General features: G+C 38.4%; 1 protein-coding gene across 3 annotated transcripts in view; it reads left to right on the forward strand.

The window, feature by feature from the left end:
• CSRNP3 (cysteine and serine rich nuclear protein 3) overlaps positions 1-26,464 on the forward strand; it is a 113,311-nt gene that overhangs the window by 30,264 nt on the left and 56,583 nt on the right. For 2 of the 3 annotated variants that reach the window (XM_075093344.1, XM_075093345.1), the window contains exon 2: positions 1,087-1,257. In XM_075093344.1, coding sequence (XP_074949445.1) covers positions 1,110-1,257 — 148 coding nt within the window. In that variant the 5' untranslated portion in view covers positions 1,087-1,109. Of the gene's footprint in view, positions 1-1,086; positions 1,258-15,812; positions 15,895-26,464 lie in introns of those variants that run through there. The other variant, XM_075093346.1, reaches the window with a different exon arrangement.

Here is a 26,464-nt window from a genome sequence, read left to right on the forward strand (position 1 = left end):
ATTTACAGCAATGTTTCACTGATCAGGGTAGTCAGAGAGTACATGTTATCTGTAACTTTTAAATTAAGATCTTAAAATTAGTTTTCAGTCTTCAGTAAGATGTAATCAGTAATGATGGTGACAGTAAACTTTAAGATCTCTTTTAATTAAAGATAAAGAAAAAATTGCTTCAGCCTATCATTAAAAATGATCTAGGAATTGCTTTAAAAATATTTTTATCTTCTTCTGTTTGGTATTCCATAAATGGAGATAAGAAGATCAGCTGTTATGTATGAAAGGGAAACACTAAGGAATGTTCAGTGTGACTCAGGCCTTGTTGGGCAATGCTATTAGGAAGCCAAGTTCATAAGGATAGATTCGGTCCCTTGATACTTTACTTGTGTGAATGGAAATAGTCTACATGTGTGCCAGTACTTAAATCTGAATTTCACAACAGCTCTGCAAGAAAATTCTGCATAGATTAGAATGACAAAATGAGCCAGAACTGTGTTTGGAGGGCCTGGCCTGAAAAGATGCTAAATATCTCATGCTCTCAAATCTAATTGAGAATATGGGCACTTGACAGTACTGCATATTACACAAATCAGACCTTTAAAATAAATCAAAAGAGAGAATATTTTATTTCTGAACTATATTAGTGAATGCTGAATTTTTTTTGTCATGTAATGTTTCTTGGTGCCAAGTAAGCTTGTGTTGTATAAAGGTGCAGTTCTACTGAATTATATTGCATTACATACACACTTTATTCTTGGCCTAAATCTATTGCATAATTGAAATATTTAGATTTTATTTAGGCATGAGATTGTTATAGAATTTTGTCTGTGCTGGTAGAATACAGGTAGTGTTTACCTTCTGTCATAAGAAGAAAAGACTGCCCGTAAGAAAGTCAGTGGGATGATGAATATACTGACGATAAGTGTATTTGACTCCTTCCTGGAAAAGTTCTTTAAAACTCTTGATAAGCTGCTATTTAGCTACAGGTGGCAGTACCTGACTGATACATAAACTCCCCCATGATAAATAAATTGGAAGACCTGGACAGCAGGCAGGTGTTTCAGGGCCTTATCTCTTCTGTTCCTGTTACAGGTGCATATGACAGCACTGCAGTGATGAGTGGAATTTTAAAGAGGAAGTTTGAAGAAGTTGATGGCTCCTCACCTTGTTCCTGTGTGTGGGAATCAGACGATGACATTTCTAGCAGTGAAAGCGCTGACAGTGGAAGTAATGTCCATCCATCCACTTCTAATAATTTTACTCGTAAGTACTAAAGTAGTGTATAAGGCACGATACTCCTTTTCATACAAGATAAGAAAGGTTCATTTTACTTAGAAAAAAATACAGTGTAGGCTATCTGCTTTTATTTTGAAGGATTTTTCTGTTTTGTTACATTTAAATGTTGACACTGTGAGGAAGTACTTTTTTTAAGAACAATTTCCTCTGGTAGTTGTTGTTTATGGAAAAATTAATATGTCAGTGAGTTTCAGAGGAAACTCCACTCATATAATTTACTTCTAGATAGCATGATATGTTTTAAGTGTATAGGAGGACATCTTCCATTTTGGGTGATGCTCTGAGGCAAGAGAGAAAATCAGCAATAGCAAAGCTCGAAGGCCGGTGCTTCTGCTCGACCATATCTATTCAGAGTTGAGAGTAGCCTAGAGAGTCTGTGACAGAATAGCTGATTCTTCTGATGATTCATCCTGCCACCTAAACCAATGCAACCACACAAACCTCAGTTCTTCTCTTCCATGCATTACAGGAGTAAACAGAGGAAGAAATGTGTAATTCTCCTTGAGAAAGATGTGAGATTCATATTTGGTGTCTCCATGAGACATTTGAACAGAAGTCCTTTTCTTGTTCCCACTAGCTGAACATGAATAGTTAATTTACAGCATATTTTTCTTTTGACCTTTTATGTTGAGGCTACCAGTTACTAAACTCACATAATTTGTGAAATCTACATAAAGCCGTATATCTCCAGTAAACCATGTGTGTAAATGAGTAGCAGTAAGTGATCTGAACTTTATCTGACAATTCATATATAGCAGCTACAAGGGTGTTTCCAATTATTTTTTTTAATTGTCTGTCTAATAAAGCTAGGCTAGAGCTATTTCTGAATTACAGCTGGCAGTAGTTCCTTATCTGAAAAGGAAAAAAAGCTCCCCTGGGTAAAGGACACTTGTGTACCACCTTCTCTTTGAGTGGACTTTTCAAAAGCACACTGAAGACCCCATGTTCAGCTGAAGGTGGTGGTGAAGGGATTGTACTGCACCTCGAGGGGGCACCACGGGACACTGTCCTGAAACCTGTCCTGCTTAACATCTTTATCCATCACCTGAAGGAGGTGACAGAACGACTTGCATCAAGTTTGCAGAGAACCACATTGAGGGGAACAGTTGATGCCCTTAAGGGAAAAGCTACCATTCAGAAGGACCTGGGCAGGCTGGGGGAATGGGCTGACAGGAGACACAAAATTCGGCAACGACAAATGCAGAGTTGCGTGCCTGTGAATGAAGAGCCCCTTGCAACGATACGGGCTGGGAGGTGACTGGCTGGAGAGCAGCTGTGCAGAAAAGGCACTGGAGTCTTGGCGGACAGGCAGCAAGGTGAAGGTGAGCCAGCAGTGTGCCCTGGCAGCCAAGAAGGGCAACAGCCTCCTGGGCTGCATGAACAGAAGCACAGCTAGCAGAGCGAGGGAAGCAACCATCCCCCCTCAGCTCAGCACTCATTAGACTGTACCTAGAATACTGTGCCCAGGTTTGGCCTCCCCAGTACAAGAAAGCCATTGATAAAGCGGAGCAAGTTCAGCAGAAGAGGAGAGGCTGAGGGACATGGCGTTGTTCAGCCTGCAGAAGGGAAGGCTGTGTGAGGAGTTGGTAGAAACCATGCAGTACCTATGAGGAGCTTACGCAGAATGCAGGCCGGTTCTTCCCAGTGGTCTGTGATGGGAGGATGAGGGTCAATGGATGTAGGTTGAAATGAGAGATATTCTGATTCAGTGTAAGGACAAACTTTTCACCATGAGGACAGCCAAGCACTGGAACACTGTTGCCCAGAGAGGCTGTGTAGTCTCTGTCCTTGCAGGTTCTCAAGACCTGACTGGCTAAAGCTGTGAGCTGCCTGCTCCGATATCTTAGCTGACCTTGCTTTGAGCAGGAGGTTGGACTAGTGACCTGCTGAAGTCCTTTCCAGCCTGAATTATTTTGTGGTTTTATGGCTTGTGTGCATCAGAGATTCAGAGAGCGCTGAAGTAGCACTGTTCTTGTTACAGAACTGGGCTTGCTGGTAAGCTGAGAGTGATAGCAGCAAGTCTGTGTCCAGAAGCAGTTTGTACAGTGCTGTGAAACCTCAACTAGACTGCTTTTGGGTCTGCTCTGATAAGTCTGTAGGGACCTGATTTGCTTTGTCAATTTACTAGCTCAAGTCTCTGCTAGCTCTGGGATCTGTTTGCTGCTTTCCACTGTCAAATGTGTGTGTACAGCCTGCGTTCTGACTGAGACTTTCAGTTTTGCTGCCTCACCTCTGAGTGCAGATGGCAGCCAGTGCTGAGTGGTTTTGGAAAGTCCAGGTTTTCTGTAGGCTTCTTGCTGAATTTAGCATGCTAGTGGGAAGAACAAAGACTGGGATGATTTGAGAGACAGGTAGATTTGAGATATTCCCTCCCCCTCCCCAACTCATTACCCTGCTTTGTGTTTGAGGCTCTTGCTGTTGGCTCTTGAACTTGAACTCTCCAAATTTAGCAATGGGATTTTCAGCCTGGAATTTCTTCCACTTGGCAGTCTGCCAGTGCTTTTGTCTACTGAATAGGCTGCAGGGCATGATGCAGATACATTTATTTTGCTTAGCTTTCATTTGTTTTCCATTTTTATGTGTTTTTTGGTTTGGGTTTTTTTTGTGGTGTGTCCCCCCACCTTCATCGTTTCATTCTTGATAAAGCCACAATCTATTTGCTCATGTTTCTGTAGGCAATGGCAGTACTTTTAAATGCAGCTCAGTCTAGGTAAGTACTTTTAAGATTTTTGTGGAAAAAAAAAAAAAACAACAAAAAACCAAAAACCAAACCCCAAAACTTCCCTGACTGCTGCAACAGCAGACTTCATAAATCACAAAGTAAATAAACCAGTTCAAGTGTTTTCGTAAAGCAGAAATAAACATCAAAGATTGACTTTAAGGCGCTTGGCTCTCCGTAGTTGAATCTTGTACAATTTAGTGGTGTCAAAATAGAAGCCATATCTACTTCTTTTTACAGTGATGTTTTTTTATATAAGGTGGTGAAGAATCAGACCTGCAGCCCAGGAAAATGTAATATTTACATGAAGTAAATTAGCTGAGGAACTTCTGGCTATTTTCCTGTTTGTTACCTCACTGAAAATGTGGCAATTCCTATATAACAGTTTTATTTTACTAGCACCCATTGTTTTTTGGAAGTACACTTTTATGTTTTTCTGGGGAGAATGGGTTTATTGGAGTGATTACTGCAACAGATTACTACTTACTAAAGGTTTTTCAGAGCATCTGGAAGTGCATGTTTTTGTATTTAACTCATTTCTTTTCAGTCAGATACCGGTAGTATTGGTTTTCAGATGGCTGTCCTCTGTTGTTTTCTGTTAGTTATCAGCTACTGCAAAAAACCAAATGGCAAATTTATTAACAGTCCAAAATTTCTAAAACTAAAATGGAAATCAATAAGAATATTTGCAAATAAAGATTATTTGTGTGAGAAAGTTGCAGGATTGGGTTGCATAAAGTATGGATACGGGGAAACACAAGAAAACATGCCTTGCTGTTGCAGACAACTATATCCTCACTAGCATATGGTATATGCGTAAGAGCAGGCTTTTAGAGTATATAAGACATGTTTGCTCTAGCCTCATCTGAGATCAGTGTCAAATTCTTTCCTCCTTAGCCCACTTTATGCAGTAATGTGTTTATTCTGTACACATGTTCCTTGAAGTCTGGGCTCCTACTGTGTGCCCAAAGCCACTCTGCTTTTTAGAAAAATCTAAAAAGATTTGTGTAAATTCTCTTCACTCTTCTTTATCAATACATGTGCAGATCCACTGCCTCTCCAAGGGCCTGCTGAGACACACAACAGCAATCTAAAAAATATTCTATTATGCCATGAGCTCCAGTAATCCCTGTCAGTACACACGTAATTGTCAGTACACGTAATTATTTGTGATAGTGGAATGTAGTATTATAACAGTATTTTATAAGCTGCACATAGATTAAGACTGTTGTAAATAATTAATACTCAATATTTTACATTATTCTTTATATTTATTTTCCTGTGGAAGCGTGTTTTATTCAAAATTAAGAGTTGGGTATATCCAAATCAGTTCAGTGATTACAGTAACATTACATTGCTTTTCATTTCCTGAATGGCATCCATGGAAATCGATGTGCTTTTTAAAATACATATAGGTCTGTGTGCGTGTGTACGTATGTGCATATATTTATAACTTGAAAAAAGCATAACTATATATGTATCTATATATGTAACTTGAAAAGGCATATATATGGGAGTACATATATATGTACAAATCCAGTGATTGTGGTAATGGCATACAGAAATGTTGAGTGATGTTTCAAATGTAAAGCTTGTGCCATAACGCCACAGAATTGAAAAGTAAGAAGCTACAGGGTTTTACACATATTGTTGAGTAGGGTCCCAGTCGTTGTAGCTGAAGAAATATATCTCTCTCTCCTCCCCCTAAGGTTTAGGGATTTGTGTGAATCAGGCACTTATTTTCTAGTAAGAAGCCTGCACAATATATGCAGGAAACAAATTAATACATGGTGGTGTTAAGGAGAGGTGATTTCTGGTGGTTTCTTTGTTCCTTGAAGTAAGTTTACTATTGCACTCGTGGATTGTTTGTTAATCATTTTACCGGAATCAGGGTTTCACTTGGTTTTAAATCAGAACTTTTTTCTCAACTCATGGTTAGGGAAGTTGACAGGTGAACTTTTGCTGGTCCAAACTTCATCTCGGGTGCAACTGGAGAGTTTCTCTAATTTATGTTGAATGGTACAAATGTTCTGCTGAAGCATGTTACAGACCAGCTATGATCACCCTGCCATTAAATAAAATTCTTAAGCAAGGTGGTGGAGGTGTGTCAGTGAAGTTGTTTTAACAGGTCTGGAAACTGCTAGATACAGTCATGATAAGGCCGTATTTAAGATAATTCAAGGAAAGCATAGGGAATACCAGTACCTGTTTGCTTTCTATTAAAAATATATGTACCTACTTACTTGAAAGAATAAAGCTACAGAGTGAAAATATGTCTTAAGGAAACTAACGGGAAACCAAAAAAAAAGTTCCTTAAATTTCTCCATAAAACTCAATTCAGGGTTCTCAGGGTTTTGTTTTTTTTAAAGATCTGAATACTTCTACATTCGCATTGCTGCTTTTCATATTATTGATGGTTAAGCTACTTAGTTTGCTCACCTGCAGTTTGGCAAGCCCAACAATACTCCTGTGTATTGTGTTTATTTTCTTTTCAGCAGGATGGTCTCTGCGTAAAGGGCAAATGGTTGCAGTGAGCCAGTCCTCTCAGTGATTATGAAGTGTCAAGGGATTCCAGTAAAAGGCAGGACGAACTCTGTGTGGAGTTGGTCTGTGATTTGGCTCTGGGAGACAGAGTGAAAGGCTGACATTGCCTTTGTTAGGCAAGTGTAGGGTTTTATTTTACTGAGTTTCATGTTGTAGGGAAAGAATGTGAAATAACGTTTGGCGTGGAGCTGGACCACCTTGGGTTGGGGCAGAGGCCTGCAGATTATAACTCTTTTTCTGAACAGCATATCTAAGAGACAGAAACTAATGGCAATACAGATTTTTAGAGAGATTTGCCTCAGTTTAGAATGTCAAAAATGGGATCTCAGGAATGCTGAGAACACTGACCAAAGGTCCCTCCAGGGTATCTCAAATATGTAATCAAAGAAATTCAGTCCCCTTAAGTGGACTTAAGCTTGTACCGAATGTTCTGGGAAGAGTCTGTCAGCTGTTAATGTAGCCAATGTATAGAGCAGGAATAATAAATACTGTTACTTTCCAGACTCTGGATTATTAAAAACAGTAATAATACCTGTTGTTAAAAGATTATTCTTTGTTAGATTTGGGGAATTGCCTGAATCCCTAGTTAAATTCACTGAAGCATTTCCAGCATGAAAACCTGAGCCACCAGACATTTTCCATTATCCTGTTGTTATGTCATGACTGACTTCAGTTTTTACAGTTTCTATGACAACCATGATTTTTGATTGGTAAAGAATAAAGTGCTAAAATATTTTTTTGGACTGTACGGTATTTTTCCATCAAAGGAATAGAGTGAAAACATCAAGATGCTTTTTGCTAATCAGTATTGTAATTGATTTGCTGCCTAAATGTGGATACCGGTTTGTGGCAGACCCCACATACACTAATTTTTCAGATAGAACGGATGAGAAAATAGCCCTATTACAGTTGCCAAATAACTTTCTGGAAAACTAACAATAACTTGAACTTACAGTTTGAGACATTCTTATTTTTCAAATCACGTAGATATTTACATTCCCATATTAACCCTTAAAGAAATGTACTTATTAAGACATAGCTCAAAGCAACACATCGGGTTGTCTTCTGAGATTCTTTGGCAATTTTTCCAAGTCATCAGCAAAAATGGTACTTGGACTAATGATGGAATTTCATCAGGTGGGAGTCAACAAAAAAAAAAAAAAGAGAGGAACAAGAATGTGATCAATGGATTATAAGAGAACAGAGCAGTCAGAATGCACAGGTGAACAATGAATGCTTACTGGGGAAATACAGAGGGGAGCTAATAAAGAGCTGATCAAGGTGGGAAGGCAGCTTGACTGTGTCATGTGTGAAGGAAAAGAGGGAAGGAGGTTGTTCTCTGAGACAAGAGGAGCTTGACAAGCATTAGGGTGTTTTCCAGTAAGAGCAAGAAAGCAGTGGTAACAGATTTCACTTGGTAAATATGTCAGTTTGCAGAAAGGGCTACAGATTGGCTGGCTCATAACTGGGAAAAGAGGGAGGGCTAATGAACAGAATGAGAATGAGCCTGTTTATCAAGATCAAAGGAATTTAATGCTCCAGCAGTTTGCAAATTCTTAGTCAGTGAAAGTGACTCATCTTCTTTCACTACATCGATGTGTGTGGAACATATTTCAAAAACATGTTAGAAAATTACTGGGAAATGTTGATTGTGGTTCTATAGCACTTCCAGATCTGTTCTGAATTTATTAGTTAGAGAAAAGCACCTTGCACTAAGAATGCATGTATAAACCCTGGTCCATTCTCAGGAGTATGTACTGTCAGCGGGTCTGGAACCATCCTTTGCAGACAAATCTGTGATCCCTAGTTCAGTATGGCACTAACATGATGTGTGAAATGATACTTGCTGATCAGATCTTGTCTGTGAGATTTGCTAAAAATTAAACATGACGGTTGGATTTTGTCCGTGATTTGTGATGCAGAATGAAATTGGATTAACAATTTGAGTAGTATACCAGACTGAGTCTTAGCTACTAGTTTTAGACTTTTTATAGTCGTTAATGTTTTAGATGCCATTACAATATACCAAATAATTTTAATAACTTTACAGTCTACAGACGTAGAATATGAAGTTTGGTTTTTCTCACCTGTGACATGTGCATGCAATTTTAGAAACACAAAATCATGACAGTGGCTTTCTTGACAAAGCCTTTAAAATCCTTTCAGAAGTTCTTTTCAGCTAACTTCTAGCTTGGATTTAAACTAGTCTTACGCAACATCCTTTTCTGGAGAAACCATAAGGTTGGGATGTAGATGGGCTTTAATTTAGTGAAGGCTTGCTCCATGGTCTTTTGCAAATAATATCAAAATTTTAAAATGTGTTTCTAATTGTAAAAACCTTAAATATCTTGGGTACTAAAAGTAGCCGTCCTGCTCTTCAGACGTGAAGAAACATGACATTTGGATACCAGGGAAAGCTGTGGGTGGCCTGATACCATTATGTTAGCTTCTGTAGGGAAATCATTGATGAATCAAATCATAAAGAAGGGAAAAATGGATTTTTCTGTTACCAGTTTATAACTTCTAATAGCTTCACTTTTGTCTGAAAAAACTTTTTCATGCTTGCTTTCTGAAGATTCCTCTATGCTACCACTAGCTTTTATTCCTAGTGAGAGTCCCAATGGCCCTTCAGCAGTTTGAATTTGCTTCATGTGCTCTTACAAAGCAAATGAAGCTTCAGAAATACTCTTATAATATGCTCTCTTCTTATCTAGTGCCATGTGTTGTTTCATGCGTTTTAATACATATTCTGTGTTGTGTACTGGTTTACAGGTTTTTTTTTTTTCACTACGGGTCTTTAAGGATGGCTTTAAAGATGTTTTGGAATTTAAAACCAAGTTAGAATTAGTGTTTTTAATAAATTATTTTGTATTACTGTCCATTACTATAAACTTTATAACTAATTTCAGTGTGTACCACCCTCAGTACCTGAGCCACTGATTAGTGTTTTCTCCTTGCTGAGCTCAGCTCTGCTCTGCTGTTCTTTGCTCCCACAAGCAATTGGTTTAGCAGTAGGCATGACTGAGGGGAGTTAATACCAGGAGGATAGCAACATAAAGGCACAGTTTCTACTGGTAGCGGATCTTCTTTTAGAGGTTCCTTCCATCCAGTGGCCTGTTCCTGCTCAAAGATATATTTTTTTCCCCTATCAGCTGATACAGCTTCTAAATCTGTTGTTTTTGTGACTGTGCTGTAGTAGAACTTAAATCTCTAGCAGTGAGCTAGGTACAGCCTTCTGTGTCCTTTGTTTTTTTGGTGTGGGATTTTGTTTTGGTTTGGGGTTTTTTGTTTGGTTTTGGTGGTGTGGTTTTTTTTTTTGACTAGCAAGTTGTGCTTGCAAAGCAGAATTAAGAAGGATGAACTTCAGAGTTTTATCTTTTCTTGGGCCTGTGTTTTGAGTATTATAAGCCTTCAGTGATAGAGAGTCCTATATTCTGACTTTCATTATGTCATTTGTATTGTACTAAGGCTTTTTGGCCCTATTGAGCCTAGACTTGGATGCTTAAAATGAAGGCCTGTACCTGCATACAGAAAATATAGACAGAATTCCTCAAATAATTTACAGTCTTATAAGACAGCAAGCATATTGAGTAAATGTAGAACTGGGAGGAATGGATCCACAGAAATTACTGACCCATGAGCAAAAAATTAAAAAACTTTGATCAAAACGTTGGGGGGGGGGGGAGAAGTATTCTGCCTTCTGGAGGCTGTATTGGTGTCTTGCTTTCTTCTTCCCCTGTAGACCAGCTTCCTCTCTCATATGTTTGCGGAGAGATTCTGGTGCTCATGGCAGTCCACTGGTGTGCACCAAGCATGAAGCATATTGAAGATCTTTATCCTTACAGGAATATAAGGAAAGAGAGTATCAATCCTTTCCAAAATACCGTACTGACATTTTCAGCAGCTCTTGTTAGGAGAATACATAAAAACTATTATTTCTTTGGAATTTGCCAATTCAGTGAAGTAAAACCAGTTACACAGATTATTTGATCTGATGGAAACCAGACAGCTTTCTCAAACTTTCTCCATTCCATGACAGCTTGTCCGTTGACTTCCCAGCAATCGTGCTGTGGTGTCTTTTGTTCATCTGACAGTGGTTTTGAGCTTGCAGGATTTCGAAGCAAGTGAGGAGACATGATTCATCACTGATGATATTCAACACTATTATTATTCTTCTGTTCACTAAGTATGTACCACTTTTGGTGTTTTCATTGTTTATGTGAAAATAGGTAAGTAGCTGGTTTAGACTGAACTCATATAATAGTGAAAAGACTCTGTTCTAAAGGGGGAAACTGGTTAGCAGTTGTCAAGGACATTGCCTTGTCCTGTTATTTCCCACTGCACTATCAAAGCCAATTAGAGTCTTCTTGTAATGTGGAGTCTTTTGTATTTTAATGAATTCATCATCAACTATGTATGCCCCAGAGTAACACTGGTGAGAAAGGGATTTTCACCATCAGACTGAAGACTATACCATTTCCTCCCAAGTGAGGCTTTAACTGTTGTTACTCATTGCTCCAGCCTTGTTACATGACTGGGTTTCACTGTGTGCTTGTGTGCAAAATAATATGCCAACCCATTAACTCCCACTTGGTATATTGAGTACATTCACTGCATTGCAGAACTCACTGTCTGCTTATCAGAGACAGCTTAACGTAATGCGAGTGCTTTCTGAACTTGTGTGTTACTGATACACCAGAAGGCTGTGCTGTCGTTCAGTGAGACCCGGGCAGGCTGGAGAGCTGGGCCCAGGGGAACCTCATGAAATTCAACAAGAGCAAGTGCAAGGTCCTGCACCTGGGGAGGAACAACCCCATGCACCAGTACAGGCTGGGAGCTGAACTACTGGAAAGCAGCTCTGTTGAGAAGGACCTTGGAGTGCTGGTGGACAACAAGCTGACCGTGAGCCAGCACTGAGCCCTTGTGGCCAAGAAGGCCAACGGGGTACCCTAGGGTGCAGTAAAAGGTGTGGTCAGCAGATCGAGGTACCTTATCCTCCCCCTTTCTTCTGCCCTAATGAGGCCACATCTGGAGTGCCGTGTCCAGTTCTGGGCTTCCCAACTGCAGAAAGACAGGGAACTGCTGGAGAGAGTCCAGCAGAGAGCTATGACGATGATCAGGGGACTGGAGCATCTCTTTTATGAGGAAAGGCTGAAGAAACCTCAGTTTGTTCAGCCTGGAGAAGACTGAGGGGGGATCTTATCAGTGCTTATAAATATCTGAGGGGCGAGTGTCAAGAGGATGGGACTGGACTCTTTTCAGTGGTGCCCAACGACAGGCCAAGGGGCAATGGGCACAAGTTGGAACACAGGAAGTTCCACCTCAATATGAGAAAAAACTTCTTTCCTGTGAGGGTGCCAGAGCAGTGGCACAGGCTGCCCAGGGAGGGTGTGGAGTCTCCTTCCCTGGAGACATTCAAAACCCGCCTAGACACGTTCCTGTGCCCCCTGCTCAAGCAGGAGGGTTGGACAAGGTGATCTCCAGAGGTCCCTTCCAACCTCTACCATTCTGTGATTGATTCTGATTGATGTTTGGTGGGTTGCTTTGTATAAATATTTTTCTTATTTTCAGCTTCTTGTCAAGTTGTTCGTCTCCATTTTGGAGAATCCAGGCTTGAGATGCAGACAAAGAGTAGATTTTTAGTACTGAAACTGAGGGTTTTTTTGTGTGTTTCCAACTGGTTAGCTGAGTAGTTTATGAACATAAGGACATTAGGGGATACTTTTGAAAATGTTAAAGCAGAAGTTATGTTTGGAAATAAACTAATGGCAATTCCAAGCACTTCTTTAGCTCTTTCTTCTTTTAACTGAGGCATGGCTGCATTTGTAAATCATATGCTAGCAAAGAGAGCAGCCATAGGCAGTGGTCATCTCTAGAGCTATAGTTCAGCAGTGGTTGCTATGGAAACTGTAGGTGACCTACATTTTACCAAAAAGTGATAAATTTTCTATGATGATTTGTTGTTGTTTTTCTTAAATTAAGCACAACTATTAATTTCTACTACTGTTTATCATCTTTTACACATTGTTTTTCTCAAGTAGTATTCTTACTTTTGAGTGATTAGTGTGAGTGGGCACAAAAATCTTGGAGCAGAGATACCATTTCCTTGTTACACTACTATTTGAAATTAGTAGAAATTGTTACCTTTGCTGTCATGTCTAATTGTATGTTCTCAGGAAGAATGTAACACAACTTAATTACAGTGTGTGTTATAATAATGCATTATTTATATAGCTACCAGTGTATGGTATATAATGGCTTGCAGTGGAAAGGCTCATTCTTTTGAATTTATGTATTTGATTAACATTACAAGTCAGTAGGCTACTGTATGAATGAAGTTACTCAAACTGTTGGACTTTGAGTAAGCATCAAAAATGCTTCTGGCTTTAGTAAATTCAGCTTGTTGTTGCCTTTAAGGAAGTGAGAATATTCTCAAAACATGAGAATATACGGCAGACATCATTAGAGAAAAGAGATGAAGAAGAACAATGTGTGATATTTTGAATAAAGCTAGAGTTGGCATGTTAAATATATATTTCTCTCAATGAGATTAACACAGATGGGTAAGTGTTGGGCTAGAGCATATGCCTAATGAAGTCATTAAATGTTGTGATTTATTGAGAACTTTGGGTTACAGATGAGCCAGGCCTGGGCTTTCAGAAAATTTTATTAAAACAGGTTCTCAGAGAAAGGATTTACATTTAATGTTTATTTGGGTGGCTTTGTTAGTGTTTAGAAAAAAAACCCTGTTCTACTTTGGATTGTTTATTGTACTTTGTTGTGTGAAGGAATCTTCAGTTTCACAGAAATTAGGGACAGAGAAAAGCTAAAATACAGACTTGTTTGGGACCAAATATATTTTCCCTCACTACTTTGTGTACCACCTGCTGATTACTGAAGTGTCTCTCTCATAGCCATCAGAATTTATCATGACATTTGGTGGGACTACTAGAGGCTGAGGTGGAACTACACAGATTCATAACTGCCCATATTTGCAGTCCTTCCTCACTGTTCACATGTACAAGATCATATGCGTCCTGCAACTGATAATGGAACCACATCCTGATTTCTCCTATACTTCCCACTGTCTCTTCTCTGCCCACATATTCTTTGGTAGCCCTGTTTATTGCTCTGAAGTCTATACAGCCTGCTCAGTTTGATATATACTGCATGGCATGCTACACTCCAGCACTTCAGTCATGTGCTATTAGATCAGCTACCAACTCATTTATTTGCTTACCTTAAAAAAAAAAAAAAACCCAACATTTTTTGTTTACCTTCATTCTTGCTCTAGAAAGCTCGAGTTGTACGCACTGTGTCCATCTACCTGCAATGTAGCAAGTCGAATTGGCAAGAAATATTAATTACTTGTGTAGAACAACCAGTATTAAATGCTTTTGGGAGTTGATGTAGTTTGCCTTTATGATGCAGACTTCAATTATTACCTAAACATCCTGTATCAAGATCAAAACTTTTGTTTTCCCAAATTATTCGATCCTAAAAAATCTTAAGCATGCATGCCTTAAATAGAGAATGGCGCAATAGCAAGCATTGCACCACTGATGCTTAAGGTCATAGCAAAGACAGCGGGTAGGAGCTGTATGCCCAGAGAGGCATGGCCTGTGCTGAAGGAGGATATGAAAATTGCCAGAGATGTAACTGGAGTCTGTAGCAAAGCTTCTTTGTAATCACATCATTATGAACTCACTGTGAGCACAAAATATCTTCCAGGCATATTTGAAGTGTGTCTCTACTGCTTCTGGCCATAAGCCTTTCTCCAGCTGTGCTCAATTTTCAGTGTCACAGAGAAGGTGAAAAATGATCAATCAAACCGAAGAAACCAGATTCTACATTCAGAAATGCTGAAATGAATATTCCTTTCTGATCTTCTGCAAGTTACGTTGAAATACTGAACCAAGATAAGATTTTGACATTATTTTAAAGCAGGATAACAAGTGTTAAGGGCTGGAATAGAAAAAGCCAGAACTGTTGCTGGCTTATGCCACCAGTCATAGAATCATAGAATCATTAAGGTTGGAAGACACCTCTAGGATCATCAAGTCCAACCGTCAACCCAACACTACCATGTCTCCTAAACCATGCCCTGAAGTGCCACATCTACATGTCTTTTAAATATCTCCAGGGATGGCGACTCCACCACCTCTCTGGGAAGCCTGTTCCAATGCCTGACCACTCTTTCAGTAAAGAAGTTTTTCCTAATATCCAATCTAAAGCTCCCCTGGTGCAGCTTGAAGCCGTTTCCTCTCATTCTATCACCAGTGACCTGGGAGAAGAGACCGAGACCAACACCCACCTCACTACAGCCTCCTTTCAGGTAGTTGTAAGGAGTTGTAGATATGGTCTCCCCTCAGCCTCCTCTCCTCCAGACTAAACAACCCCAGTTCCCTCAGCCGCTTCTCGTAAGACTTGCTCTCCAGACCCTTCACCAGCTTCACTGTCCATCTCTGAACACACTCCAGCAACTTGATGCCCTTCTTGTACTGAGGGGCCCAAAACTGGACACAGTATTCAAGGTTCGGCCTCACCAGTGTCGAGTACAGGGGCATGTTCACTTCCCTACTCCTGCTGGCCACACTAGTCCTGACACAAGCCAGGATGCTGGTACAAGCCAGTCCCTTCTCCCTTTACCACAGCCATGTCCTCAAGTGTACAGTATGGATCAAATTTTTTTTTTCCAAAACCAATATCAAAAATGTCTTTTAGAAAGATATCAAATTTGCTTTAAGGACTTCAACAGATGGCAAGTCTGTCACCTGCCTTGGTAAGCAGGATTAATGTTTAATTGTCCTTGCTGTTACTGAATTTTGTTCTGTGCAGTGAAAAGACAGGGAGGTTTGCAGACTCCCTGTTGTGTCAGAGCAGAAGTAGCTCATGTACCAGAAACCAAATGTGCATACTGGCTATGTGCTTAAAGGTTGTATGATTGTTTTTACTCTAAAGTCAGGTCTGTTCTTCTGAAATACAAAACACTTTAAAAGTTAGTCAATAATTGTTTGCAATAATTAAATATTTTGGTAAAATAACTGATGTGGCTTACTCATACATGTGACTCAAATGCCTGATCTGACTTTTTTTTCCCCTAATATGGTAATTGGTTTTATAGCAAACAAACTGAATTTTCTGTTTATTCTGTGAGTGTGCATAAGGCGTTGCTAATACTTTAATAGAAATTCTAAAAGTTTGTTGGTATCATTTTAACAGTAATGGACATTAATTTCATTTTTTTAAGGACAGATTAAGGAAATGACTACAGACTGAAAATATGATTTCAGAGGTCTAAAAATCTCCTGAGAGAAACTGGCGTTCTTTGAGATCACAAGGTCAGTAGTACAGTAGTAGTTATTCATGTGCATATATCTATACAGTTATGCAGGCCAAATTTCAGTTTTGTACCGTTTGATGGTACAAAACATGATGTTATATTTTACATCTCTGCAGAGATTTTATTAGCAATTTTAGAACACCATTAGTGAAAAATTCCAATTTCCAGCTGCAACTTTTGTTTAAAAATCCTTAAAATTCTTGCTAAAAGCTATCGGATTAGTGTACATTAGCAGCTTCCAATGTAATTAGATTTATACAGGTAAAACGTTCCTAATTTGTTTCCTCTGTAAATGAGTCAATATTGCATATTTGTGTCTGTCTTTACTTGCTTTCAAAAGTACAAGCTGTTTAATAATTTGGAAAAGGAAACACAAAGTTATCTGAAGAGGTACTACCAAAGCTTGTAATTTAATTTGTCACGTCATGATGTGACTTATTTTTCCAAAGACTTGAAATCATGGATAAGACTTACTGAACCCCAAGGAGCTGGCCAACACATATCAAGCAGTGTGTTCAGAGAACTGTGTATAATCAGTATAATAGTTTAGTAACATCACAAAGTAATTTAAAATGCTTAGTAAATAGCAAGAAAATGATGATAGCATCTTCTTTTGGATAATGTGTTCAAAATTTATTCTGAGTTTTGCTCGGATACTGGAAAACGTAATTGTTATCTTCTAGGTGTGTGTTATTAGAATGTTATTTTTAAATGTTGCCTGTTTTAATGAAGGAAAAATCAGAAAGCACACGTATCACTTCTATCCTGAAGGGTCTCTTTGAGTTATGGGTTAACCATGACATGAATGCAAAAATTAAACCTGCTTTTCATGAACGACTGTGGGTCTAAACATAGTACTATGCTGCTTATGTACAGCATCATGGGGATGTGCACATATAGGGCAATATTCCATGACCACCGAGTTACTGATCTCTTTTTCCTGTTTACCTTGTTGAATGTATTTATAGCCTGACTCAAATGAACTTTTTATATGACTTCTTTCTACCTCATCTGGATTGTCCTTATCACACATTGCTGAAGGCAGTTGGCAGTTGATTCTCTTTGGTAGCTTAAGCCTTATGTTAGATTGTGTCTGATTTTTATTATCTGATGTGCTTCTACAGTGAAGAGGAGGATGCATGCTGCTTAATGAAGGCCCACTTGGCCCAACTTTCCTCATCTTTAGTGTAAAAGTAAAGGAGAATTTATTAGGCTTTTTGTGTAAGATTCATTTAAGAAATCATAACACTTGAAATGGAAATATTTTTCTCTTGCTATACTTAAATGACGTGAAGTCTGTTCCTCTTACTTGTGTGCTTACCATGCAGTAAGGTAGAACTCTAATAAAAAAAAACCAAACACCCGGAAAACAGTACTGCTGACTTAAGAGGTGCTCCATTAAGTTAGATTGGTAAATGCTGCAGAAAAACTTTCCAAATGATCCTTGGTGTTGCCATTGCTCCACTGCTGGGTGCAATTAAAAATGTGATTTAGCAAGGCAATAGACCAATATTCCTTTAGTGGCTGCATCAGAGAGGGGGGTTGTGGGGAATTTTCAAGTACCAAGTAATTTACATTAAGGCAAGCTGAATAGCTCACTGCTAATTTGTGCCCTTCTCCAGACAGATGGAATATATATGTAAAATTTTGCAAAAATCTTCAGAATCATGTTATGTTTGTGTTGCAGTATAATAATAGCTTCAGTTGTTTTTGAATTATGGCATATAAATAAGTCTTGCAACAGAAGGCTTAATCATATAGTCATTATTGAAGAAAAACTTTTGAAAAAGAGGCTTAGTATGTATATGATAATGCTGTATAGGTAGCTTTCTTTTCAGGGTTCTGGTGATTTGTTCTCCCTCCCCCCCTCCCTCCCCTGACTTCATTAACTCTTAATGGGTTTTAGAGATCGGGGGAGGCTTGGCCAGGACTCACTAGCAATAACAAATCTGTGAAGATGTTTGGCAATTAATAGATGTGCAAACATATGGAATCCTTTGCATCGTCCCTCCAGAGCATGACACTGCTGATCACCAAAACCAATGCACTAAGGTCTGTTCTGTCAACAAACTGTAACATAATTTTATATTAAAATTAATTTTAATTCAAATATTTAATATTTACATAAAAGGCATAATATAATAAGGTTTCTTAAAAGCACATTATTTAGGAATCTAAGCCTCAATTTTAATACAATGAAGGGTTGCCATTCATTTGTGTACTTTTATAAAATTTCTGTAAAATAACATTTTGTCACATTGTTCAGCCTTTTCTGGGTAAGAGTAATATTTTAAAGCTCAAAGCTACTCTAAAGGAACCACTGTTTAACACAACCTCAGTTTACTGGGTAATAATTGCCCTGATCTTGGTTATCATATTTTAACATTTATTGTTTCATTGAAAATAGAACTAAGAAAAAAAGAAATCCTGCAAAGCAACCTAGACCAAATGCAAGCAGTGGAACTATTTGTGAAATGCAGTTGCACATGACAAATAGACCCCATGCTACCATGTTACGTGGAAAATCTGTGTCACAGACTCAGTGAGTGGAACTTTTGGAGCCACTTGCAAAACATTTACAAAGAAAGAAAGATTGTATCTGCTTTTGTGCAGGTAATATTCAGGAGAGCCTTTCACTCACTGCCAAATCTGTGGATAAAGAAAAGGACCTTAAGCAGCTCCCATAAAGGAGCCCCTGATTCTTGTAGCAGCCTGGACTCCTAGTCCTCCTGCCTGCTACTAACACACAGCCACTGGGTATAGGAGTTTGTATTCTCATGCGCTGCCATGAATAAACATTTAGATAAGATGATAACTTTCTCCCTCCTGTTTTCCTGATTCTCACAATAATGCATAAAAGAGGAGAGCATATGATTCTTGACCTACCATGTGATTTCATAAGAGTCTTAGACTTGTTTGAAAATTGCCTTTTTAATAAATAAAATGCTTCATTTATTTCAGTAAGCATGAAAACGTGTCAGATTTCTGGAATTAATTTCTTAGATGTCTAAATCATACTGAACTTGGAAAACTTGTTACAGTTGTACCTGAAATTCTGGGTCACCATTGGACACTGGAAGACAGTTACTGCCTACTACTAATTCCTGGTTATATCATCTATTGTAATCCTGCAGTGTGAAGCCAAGGTTTTGCCATAGAGTTCTGATTTGAGATGTGGAGGAAGGATAAGAGATCGCAGCCCCTCCCTGCTTTTCCGTCTGGTACTTGGAATTAGGTTTCTGGACTATGTAAGAGATCAGTTGAAAGGGGTTTCCTTTTCAAGGTGTTATTTAGTAAATGACATAAGTAACCTGTCTAATACCTGAGATAATAGCATAAGTAAATAACATGATGACAGAAATTATCTATTTTTTTATGTTTTTTTTTCTCCTTGCCCTTCCTTTTGTGAAGGTGAGTTTTGTTCTATGTGCTTTTCAAATGGCAGGTTGACTGCTGTAGCTAATTCACAGGAATAAGCAAATTCTAAAACAAGGACAAACTGGGAAAATTAATAATTTAACCTCAGATAGGTGGGATCTGCACAGAATTACAATGAGAAGGTTTTGCAAAGGCTTTTGTGTTAACCAGTTAAGTTTAAAGTAGCGTTAGAAGTGCTTATTCTGCAGTTGTTTCACGACAGACTACAGTCTGCCAGTTCAAGCGTCTTGTCACTTCTGTGCCTTCTTCCTCAGGCAGTAAACTGTCTTTTCGCTGCTTTGTGGACACCCCCTCTACACCTCCCGTCCCACAGTGTCACAACAGTCTCCACTTAATTTCTCCCTGTGGATCAGCCCTCGTCAGAATTGTCAACAGTCATCACAGCCTCAAAAGAGCAAGTGTATTAAGGTATATGCTTTGATGCATCAAGCAAAGCCATTTTTCCATTTCTGGAGTGGTTTCCCCTCTCTGTATGTTACTGTATTTGAATTGCTTTCAGTTACAGGACAGACAAATGATAGAAATTTCTGCATACCTGTAAGATTACAAATACAATTCTGATGAAACAGGTTTTGTCTCTGCCATACATGAGAGAGGAATTGCTAGCTGATAACAGTTCTGCTTATAGGGTTTTTGTGGGGGGTTTGTTTGTTTGTTTGTTTAGTTTTGGGTTTGGTTTTTTTTCTTCCATGTCCAGACACAAGGTTCTTGTCCACCATTTATCTCCACACCCCAATCTCTGGATAACAAAGTGGGGAAAGGGGAGAAAAAAACTCAAAAAAAACCCAGCCAAACCCCAAAACAAAAACCAAACCAAACCCCGTCTACAACTCTTGAAATGACACTGCATTTACAAAGTCTGAATGATGATGGGGGTGAAAAATGTACATATTGAAATCTGAATCCACTGTCTTAAATGGGGGGGAGCGGAGAGACAGCATAAATCACTAATCTAATTGTGCTGGAACAGCTGCCCAGATACAGCAACTGTGAAATCTGTAGTAGAAACCTGATTAAATTGTTTTTTAACCACTGTGTCATCTAACTAGCTCTATGTGCTGTATCACAGTATGTGGATCCGGTGGCTGCTTTAATACATTTTAGCTGGTGGGGATAAACACCTTTGACAGTTACTGCACAAATGCAGTATATACGTTCTCTTTAGTGGCGCTGGTGTGGTGCTAGCATGTGTACTCGTTTAGCACAGGAGAGCTGTGAGACATGTAGAGATTTACCAGAGGCTGTAAATTTCTGAAGGGGATGATCCCCACTATCACAGATGCAACAGTTTTCCCATGCCAGGATCCATAAAACTACAGGACAACTGAACAGAGGATGTTTCAGGAACAAAAGGCATAGTCTTAGTTTTTAAAAGGACGTAATTTAATTTTATGTGATGGTGCCTGCATTTTAATGCATAGCATAATAAAGCCTGAACCCTTTGGCTGAGGTCAGCCAATCTACTAGTGTCTTCTTTTAGGAGTAGTTAAGCATATAAAGAAAAGCTCTTCCCTTAAACATTTTCCAGTGGTTCAGTACAAGAGTTTTTAATCAAAAATCACCATATATGGGAACTTGAAAGATTTATATGACTATAAAGTCCCTCATAGTATTTTCCTACCTAGAAGTTAGAAATGCAGAATAAAAAGATAAAAAGGCATGTGTCCCATGTTACAACTCTGAGAACAACGGCTGTGAAATTTCTCTCATAATACAGTGGCTTGTAATGTAGGTTGTGGGGCTGTGGTTTCCATTCTGAGGGTTTTGCTCAGATACCAGTATTAGCTGAAAACAAATTATTCACTGGGGATGTTAAAACCCAGTATTTAGAGAGCAAAATTAATTATATGTATTGTACTTATTATGTAAGCTAAACAAATGCATGAGTTGTCCATTTCAAGACTGGGAACCAGTTTAAAAATCCTAAGTAATTCCACTGGAGAAGGTGTGCATTATGTAAAGAAAAAGCCCTTTTGTAGTATCTTTAGCCTTTTGTCTATGAAGATACGTTTTTTGTTGATAATATGATGTGGTGTTTGAAATGAGACATGGGGACTTCAGAGACTTGTGTTCTAGGCTCTAGAGTTTCCTTTCTTTGGTAATTTGAAGAATTCATTAAATAAATCTGGCCAGGAGAGATTAAAGCCCTCCTTTAGCAAGGTGCTTAAGTTGTATTCATGCTTAATGGGAATAACTGTGCTGGGACCCTTGTTTTTTAAAATCTGTTCTCATTCAAATGGGGCCTTAAAGATCCAACCATCTAAAGTTACAGAATAGATGTTTAAGGATACTGATGAACAAAATAAAAAAGTATATTATTCACACTTAAATATTTTAACAATCTATTTCACCCTACCTCTGTTTCTTCATCACCATCCCTATTATCATTTTAATTGTTTGAAAAGCATTATATTTCAGTGGTCCAGTTCAGTACTTAAGTCCTAGACACATTCTTGTTATTTCTGATCCATCAAGAGTACCCAACAGCTCCTTTATTTTCTTTATAGCAGTCTAATGAGGTCAGGAAGGTCAGAAGAAACTAGCAAAGAAAGGTCAGAATGGCTTATGCATGGATCCTTTCTGTAGGCTGATATTCAGCATGCTGGGAATGGGTCAGGCTCTACTGTTTGGATTGTGCAGTGAAATAATGACATGACCAATTTGACAAGTAGTCTTCATTATCCGTTCCCACAGAATGTATTTCCTCGACTAGAGCAATTAGTAGGGATTATCTCTGAGAAGAGAAATAAATGGCTTTTAACTACCTTGTGTGTACTAAAATAATGCTAGATGACTTAAATTTTCCTGTCTGAAGAATTTTTTTTCTTACAAATTCAAGTGACAGGATATCACCCTGCATCAGAAGAAAGAGTACTTTCCCATTCACTTGCTGCAATTACTTAGAAATAGAATTGTAAAATTCATATCAGGCTTAAATTTTCAGACTTGCCACTATAATTTTCCTTTTTTTTTCTTTACTTTGTTATTGACAGCAGTGCAAAATAACTCCTGATTAATTTTCTTCCTCTAATTATTTTGACTTGTTCAATGAGACAGATTCTCTCTAACTGGTGGTCTTGAAGTGTACTTTTTACTTTTAATCAGTAAGAGCGTAATTGTGGGGTAAGTAACAATAAGATGTTGGAATTTTTCTTTTTTCATATGGAGAAGCTAGGCATGGAACAGTTAAAACTGCTTGAGGTCTCTCAAAATTATGCATTAAAAATGGCTTTCAGGATTTTAACTGTTTATGGAAACTGATTTCATGTCTCTTGCTAGTCCAACGCTAGCAGTTAGACATGTTCTCCATTTTACAATCCAGAGAAAAGTTCTGAAATATAACCATTATTTAAAGTATTAATAACACCTGTATAGGGGAAAAATAAGTTGTGTAGCAATTAATAAGTGCTTGGTAGTTTCTTTGTAATACTTCTCTAATAAGAATGCATGCTATTTATGGCTAGTTTTTGTTCCTACTGTTGAATTGTACGCAATCAGGCTATGTCTTAAGAGTCCTCATTCATTACCCACTGTCTAGTAAAAATTCCCCTACATTGTATTTGACATTTAATGTATATGTGGGCCTCTGAATTTTTGGCTTTCTTTTTTGAAGACTTGGCTTTGGCTGATGATTGAGTGTTGGATAGAGGTTTCCAGTGCTCCCACCACTAGCAGTGTCACCTTGTTTGTATGCTTAGATTGAACGAAACACTAGATGTGCAGACAGGCAGGAATTCTCACCCCAGTTCTGGTTCAGGCTAGATTTGACTCTGCTGTCAGCGTGGCTAGTATTTTGGGTTTTGGCTTTCTACACCCCCATCCATAGTAGTCTGAGGTCACTGGCATCTTTTCACCAAATCCTGATTTTGTGTATCAAAGCAATACCTTTTGTATTTTCCATTATTTGCTCAGCGCACATTACCCTTTGTGAATTTTGCCTCTGAGTTTGCTGGAGGGTTTGGATGCAAGGGAATAGCTTCTTATTACTTCTTTTTTAATGGATAGAGTTATGTTCCTAGCAAATATTGGCAGTGTCACAGTATGGTATTTTTGGTATTCTCATTCATTTACTTTACTCTCTCATTCAGTTACTTTAGGACCTATGTGCCTTATTTTCTGCATCTATACATTAGATACAAATGTATGTCCTAGATCTCAAAAGAAACATTTTGGCCTCATCTTCCACAACCCATTCCAAGAATTTACCATATTTCATCTTCTGAAATGTTGGCTTATCTGTGCTTTTTTCCACTCCTGGTTCTTCTATTCCTCTAATTGCTACTAGATTTATTTTTAAAAAGGCACTTTGTTTTTCTTTCCCTATCCTACAACTTTCTATACAGTTATATTTTTAGTGGACTTTTCATTTCCATCTGTATTTTTTCTGGCTAACTGGGGGGGTGGGGGCAGGGGAGTTCATTTATGATGTCTGTGCTAACAATAGCTATATCCCTGTGAGTTTTACTATGATAGTTTTCCAGTGAGCAGTTTGTCTCTCCTCCAAGATAGTTAACTGAACTCAGCTGTGAAGCAAAAAAATCTTACGCAAACTTTTTAGCATTTTCCATCTCAAGTATCACTAAACCCTGGCTATAACAAAAGCTTTTTTACTGTGTTCTCATGTATATCTAATGCTGCTTCAAAGGTGATGTTACTTTGGCCTGCTGATGCATCTCTTTGTATCCCCTATAGCATTGCACACTTTTTTACTGTCATAAATGTATATTCTTTGCCTCTACCTCTTGAAATAGAGGCAAGGTCTTGGTCTTTTCCTCTCCACTTACCTATCAGTGTTCATTTATATTGGTAACTTTTAAAATTTTCAGCTCCCATGCTGATTCTAATGTTTTGGAGCAGTTCCTGCAAATGTACTTCACTGGTTTTTAAATTATTTTGTAAAACTCACCTTTATCATTATGTGTATAAAATTTTCAGTTGGCATGTAAAATTAGCTGTTACGAGACAACAAGTGATATCTCTGTTTTCTCTGCAATCCTAGCTCTTTGAATCCACCTGCTTGACATTTAAGGTATTTAGCTTCTAAGGTCAGAATCAGACAGACTTTTAAGGCTATATATTAAGCTATGTATAGCTTTTAAGGCTGTTAATTCTGTCATTATTGTGGTATGATAATCTAAGGATAACCACCAGGCAAGGTTTGTGGGGAAATTAGCATTTTTAAAATTAGATTAACTTCTACAGTTAGAAAAATAGACAGGCTTTTGTGGGCATGACCGCTCTCTCGTGTCCTCAAAGGGTTCAGTTTTCCTAGTCATCTCAGCTTGTCTACTGAAAGATACTGCTTTTCTCTGCAAACTCTGCCTCTGTCATTGCTTGGCACACTGAATGTCATGGCAAAGCTAGCAATTGTTGATCTGAGTCTGTTCCAGTATAATTTTGAATGTAATTTTCTTAAGAGTTGTTTGTAACTGCAGGAAAAGAATAAGATGATCAGTACAGAGTATGTAGTAATCTGCTGTTTTAAATACGTTACAAGCTAAATATGACAACTTTTCAGGAATTCTCACAGTACTGGACATAATGAGAAAACTGCAGGATACAAAATGCACAGTTATGAACTCATTGCCATTGTAAATGACACGAAATAGATTTTCTACATGTAAATGGGGCTACTCTTCTCTCTCAATCCAAGATGTCCAGGGCACTGAGAATATCTTTTGCTCTGAAAAAGTAAAACAGTTGGCCCTGGCAAGTCTTTATACTTGAAATCTTAAATGGCTGACATTTGTGTTTACAGTCCTGGAGACTTAAGCACTACTGACAGCAGACTTGGGGCAGAAGAAGAGCAGTTCCAGACAGGCAGCTAGATCAGTGGTAGGGCCACTGAAATCTGCCCACCTCAGGAGGTGGAATGAGACAGCCAAGGACATTGACTTCCTGCTCTTCAGTCACAGAACTGGTGAGCTCCTCTATGAGCTTGGAGCTGTTGATCTGGTAAAAGTCTGTTAACAGCAAACGTCAGCTTGCACTTTGGCTGTAACCTGGAAGGTCAAAACAGATACATTGACTACACTCTTTCTAAATATCTGACAAGCTAGTATTATCTCCACTTATTATAGTAGAAATGAACAGGGTCCTCATGTTTCTAAAAGGAAAAATATTGTGACAGAGAATATTATCCTCAGTGCTTAAAGATGCTGGGCCAAAGGAATAAATCTGCTTAAGAAACCACATTCAATGCAGGATGCCGACAATCACACTTGAGGTAGTAATTGCTTCTCTTCTGCAGCATAGGAAACTGTCAGACGATGCAACTTCCTGTCAGGTGATATTAGTGGTCCCTACAGTCCAAGTTTTGTCTGTGCCATAAACTGGTGAGCCTTTGAATATAATCCTGGTTGGAAGTCTTATTTAGTTTTTTAATCTATTCAGTGGAAAAGATGTTGACTAATGATTTAAAGGGGGGGACGGGACACTTTATTCTACTGAAAGTGAACCAACACAACACAAGAGGCTGAAAACCTGCAGTCTTTAGGGACCGTAGCTTGACATCGTGAACCCATGGCTGTTGTACTTAAGTCAGGGTAATAAGTATATCTACTTAATACTGTGAACAAAAATCTATTTGGAACATAAGTCCTGAAGCTGGTAGGTATGAAGCAGTGTAATTAAAAAAAATTATGAAGATTTCTGAGTTTCTGAAATGCTGAAATCTTGGAAGATGTTTGGGCTATAAAACAGTCACTTGATTACCACTCTGGAAAAGAACTACCAAACTTGAGCATGCTGCAGAAATGTTGATCCTTGCACAGTTTCAGGACACGTGACTACTGCAGTTATCCATCATACTCTTGGCAAGATAGACCACAGTGTGTCTTTGAACACCAGCTGAAAACTGTGTAATCAAATTGCAAGTCATCAGTCCATTTTGGTCATTGAAGTAATGGATTTATACCAGTGCATCCTAGATCTGTCCACTGATTTGCTGATATGAATGTGGTTATTTAAATATTGCTAATCAGTGACCTTCCTATATGAAAGAAATGGCAGTCAGTGATCCTTAGAAAGCATATTTCTGAATTGGAGGGGCTTCCTTCCTGAAGTTTTAGAACATTAGAATGACATAGTAAAAAGTTTGCTGTAAGAGTATAGTGGTTCAGGTTTTAACT

Source organism: Phalacrocorax aristotelis, chromosome 5, assembly GCF_949628215.1.
Source record: "Phalacrocorax aristotelis chromosome 5, bGulAri2.1, whole genome shotgun sequence".
In the NCBI taxonomy this organism is placed as follows: domain Eukaryota; kingdom Metazoa; phylum Chordata; class Aves; order Suliformes; family Phalacrocoracidae; genus Phalacrocorax; species Phalacrocorax aristotelis.